At 57.9% G+C, this 4,113-nt stretch overlaps 1 protein-coding gene across 1 annotated transcript; it reads right to left on the reverse strand.

The window, feature by feature from the left end:
• LOC123125381 (G-type lectin S-receptor-like serine/threonine-protein kinase B120) lies at positions 1 to 3,476 on the reverse strand. The gene is made up of 7 exons (XM_044545886.1): positions 2,027 to 3,476; positions 1,798 to 1,899; positions 1,503 to 1,708; positions 1,157 to 1,367; positions 838 to 1,075; positions 554 to 704; positions 1 to 423 (listed from the first exon to the last, which is right to left on the reverse strand). Exons 1-7 carry the CDS (start codon positions 3,348 to 3,350, stop codon positions 118 to 120), a joined length of 2,538 nt encoding a protein of 845 aa, XP_044401821.1. The 5' UTR covers positions 3,351 to 3,476; the 3' UTR covers positions 1 to 117.
• Positions 3,477 to 4,113: the final 637 nt, after the last annotated feature.

The raw sequence follows: 4,113 nt of genomic DNA on the forward strand, positions 1-4,113 counted from the left end.
TCTAACAAATGCTCTACAAGTCTGGAGTTTCCCCCAGTAAAAAAACAAAAACTGGAACACTAGGACTAGTGCAGCTTCCATGTGAAGAATGTTGCAGTTACTACTGTATATACCATACTACCTGCCTTGCAGAACTGTCATGGCCATGGTGTTCCTGGTGTTCTCGAGATCGCTTCTCTGGCTCTTCTCTCCCATCATTTCGATAAAAGCAGGCTGCACCGGCGTCGGGAGGGACAGCGACGACGCGCTTCCGTTCTCCAAGATGGACACGACGGACGACATGAGCGGCCTCCGGCTCGGGTCGTCCTCAACGCAGAGAAGCCCGACGTGGATGCACAGCGAAGCCTCATCCTGTGAGCAGCCCCCTGCCATGGATGGATCCACCAGCTTCCCTGCCTTTCCTTCCCTCCACAGGCTCCATGCCTAGATGAAAATAATAATAATCAGATCAACCATTTATATGTATGTGTTTTTTTTCAAAAGATGAATATGATTTGGGCATGGCATGGACTGAAATGAAAAAGGCATTGGCAGTTTTAGTTCGGGTGCTTACATAGATTATGAGGCTGGGAAACTCCATGATGCCCTCGGTTGCGCTTACCCTGATGCCACTCACAATCTCCAGCAGCAGCACGCCGAAGCTGTACACGTCGGACTTGACGGAGAAGACGCCCTCCGTCGAGTACTCGGGGGCAATGTAGCCACTGTCCACACATTGCTTTTTCGTCAGAATAGGTGCCACATGCATTTTTCTGTTAAATGCTAACTGCTGTATCAACTTAAAACAGAAATACTTTTTCCTTTCAGAAAATGCAGTCAGGTGTTGAGGTTACTCACTATGTTCCGACGACTTTCCGGGTGTTGGCTTTCACCTGGTTGTCACCGAAGATCTTGGCCATGCCGAAGTCGGCGATCTTGGGCCGCATCTCCGCGTCCAGCAGCACGTTACTGGCCTTGAGGTCCCTGTGTATCACCGTCAGCCTGGAGTCCTGGTGCAGGTAGAGAAGCCCCCTCGCCACGCCCTTGATGATGCCTAGTCGCGTCGGCCAGTCCAGCACCGCTTTCCTAGCACGGTCTGCAGAAACGAAACGTGAGAAACCATGGCAAAAAAAATAAATTCAGTTACTTACTTGAGCTATATGAACATTGTATGTACCAAAGAGGATAGCGTCGAGGCCTTTGTTGGGCAAATACTCGTAAATGAGCAGCTTCTCGGCCCCCTCGGTGCAGCAGCCGAGGAGGCGGACCAGGTTCCGGTGCTGCAGCTTGGCGATCAGAATCGCCTCGTTCTTGAACTCCTCTGCTCCCTGCTCTGAATCCTTGCTCAGCCTCTTCACAGCGACCACCTGACCGCCGTCTAGTTTTGCCTTCCCAATGGTAAACAGAAACAAGTAGTTGAGTGAGACCCTGATTTTATTTATTTATTTGGCCACTGAATTTTGTGCTAAACTGACAGAACATCCAAGTTCAGGTGACTGATAGACAGGTAAAAGATAGTATACCTTGTAGACCTTGCCGAAGCCTCCGCGGCCGATCATGAGGGCCTTGGAGAAGTTGCCCGTGGCGGCGACGATGTCGGCGAATCGTATGGACGGGAACTCGAGGTCTCCGGTGTGATCTCCTTCACCGATTTCGCTCGACGTGTTTGTGGTCCCCGTCCTTGTCCCGGGCATTAGCGTCTTCTGGCTCTCGGTTTTCCTTCTCTTGTCTGTAAAAATTGTTGTGATGAGCATCTTGTCTAAGAATGAAATGGTTGGGCATGGCATGTTTAGAGGTAAGAAAATGTAACTGTGCTACCTCTGAATCTGCAGAACCATAGAAATAAAATGCATGTCAGCAGCAGCACAGCTGCTGACACCGGCACTGCAATCTTCACTGCATTTCTGCTGGCCTTTCCACCTGCACAGGCAAATACAGGGCCAAAGTTTCATGAAACAACCAATTTGGTCATAGGGGCGAATGTTTTCGGTTTGAATTCAGAAAATTTCAACAGAATTCAGAAAAAGAAGTTATATTCGTGTTGTACCTGGCGAAGTGGAAGCAGCAGCGACGGGCACGCGGAGGTAGAGCGTCTCGCCGCCCCAGCGCGGGCCGATCATCTGCGCGTCGACCAGCTCCCCTGCCCACACGATGCACCGGCTCAGTTCCCCCTTGGCGCTGCTGCTCTGCAGGTTGGCGTACGCGTACGCCTCGCACGAGCAGTTGGCGGCGCACCTCGCCGCGCACTCCTCCGCGCTCCGGTTGCCGGTGTCCAGCGAGAACTTGTCCGGCACCTTCATGGTCGGCATCGGCACGAAACCCACCCCCATGCCGCCGCCGCAAGGCGGCAGCGCCTCCTTCCGCCGGCACCCCTGCTCGAACACGCCCGCGCCCCACTCCGACGCGCTCGCCGGCTCGAAGCCGTCGAGGCACCTGCACGCCGCCGGCGCCGCCGTGACGTCGCAGTACCCGTACGCGCCGCAGCGCTTGTATGTGCTGCACCCGCTCGACGGCCACGAGAGGAGCGTGGCCCACGCCGACACGGTGCTGTTCCAGCTAAGGAGCTGAAACCTGCCGGTGCTGGTCACCACGTACCGCGTGGGCGCCGCGCCGCCGGAGAGGGTGAAGGCGATGGAGATCTCCTCCTCGGTGTCGACGATCGCCGTGTAGAGCACCGTGCCGGCGCTGAGGTACATGCTGGCGACGGCGTACCCCTTCCAGACGGGCGTGCGCCAGTAGGGCCGCGTCCCGTTCCACATGAGCAGCTGCAGCGACGTGCCGGGGTCCAGCCCGTAGGAGAAGCTCCCCGGCGCCGGGTCGCCGGGGGATTTCCAGGACACGATCCGGTTGCCCTCCCCCGTCAGGTGGCTCAGCCGCACCTTCATCCCCGGGACGAACGTGTCCGTCGGGTGGTCGAAGCTCTGCCACGCCACCGTGCCGTTCGGCGACCGGACGACCAGGTTGCCCTCGTTCGTCAGCAGGGCCGGCGGCGGCGACGAGGACGAGGAGGACGAGCCGCCCGCGCCGGGAGTCCTCCAGAGCACGCGGCCGTCGGCGTCGGACACGACGAGGCTGGAGTCGTTGGCCAACGCGAGCGTCGGGGAGCCGGCGGCCGGGGCGTCCCGGTTGCCCACCCAGACAACTGTGCGCGGGGCGGGGATGCTGTTGTACCATATGCCAAGATACCGCCTCGTCGGACCTGCGGCGTCGTCCGGGGAGAAGAAGCCGAGAGCGAACGCGCCGCCGTCCGACACGAGGGTTTGCTCCACAAGGAGCCTCTCGCCGACGGCCAGCTGGTCCTCGGCGGACGCGGACGGGAAGCAGACGGCGACGATGAGGACGAGGACGGCGACGGAGCGTGACAGGTCCATCGATCAGGTTCAAGGTGCGTGCAAGCACATTACCTCTCCGGCGACAAGGGAAGCGCGATCAGTGAAGCTAGCCAGCTACCGCCTTGACATTTGATCATTCTTGTTCTTGGCCTGCAAGGCGCGCGATGTAGCCTAGCCAGCCACACGGTGACGCGAGCTTGTGAATTCATATTGACTAGTTTCAGCATGAACCCACGGAGGTGCAGTGCACATGGGCGCAGGTGAACTGGTCTGGTCTACTGTGTGTGCGCGTGACGCGCAAGTGCATACCGCGACCTACCTTGTCCAACAACGACACTTGATTCTGTGGTGTTTTGGCACGAGGGCGCGACCGATCGGGTTGACACGGTGGAATTGTTGACAATGTGGGCGAATCTCGAGGTTCTCACCGGCGGTCGGATCTCGCTGTTCTCGCCGCCGGCATGCCCAAGGAGGGAAGGAAGGCTGGTCGAGCGTGCCCGGGTTTTCCCGGCCGTGCTGGGCTCCTCCTTGTGTCGTTCACCTTCCCGGTCCGGATGTGTTGTAGCCGGATGGGAACCTTTCCCGCATTTGGTTCATCGACGGAACCGACGGGGGCACCGGATTCGATGGCAACCGCAAGGCAGTCTGTGGTGCTAGGGGTTTGCCCTTCCCATTCGGTGTCATCAGGGATGGGGACGGAGTCGATTCTGGCAGATCTTGGATAGGGGGTTTAGAGCTAGTAGCATAGACGTGATGGTAACGCATACAACGGATTTTACCGAGGTTCAGGCTCTCCGAGGAA

The sequence above is a fragment of the Triticum aestivum genome, chromosome 5D (assembly GCF_018294505.1).
Source record: "Triticum aestivum cultivar Chinese Spring chromosome 5D, IWGSC CS RefSeq v2.1, whole genome shotgun sequence".
In the NCBI taxonomy this organism is placed as follows: domain Eukaryota; kingdom Viridiplantae; phylum Streptophyta; class Magnoliopsida; order Poales; family Poaceae; genus Triticum; species Triticum aestivum.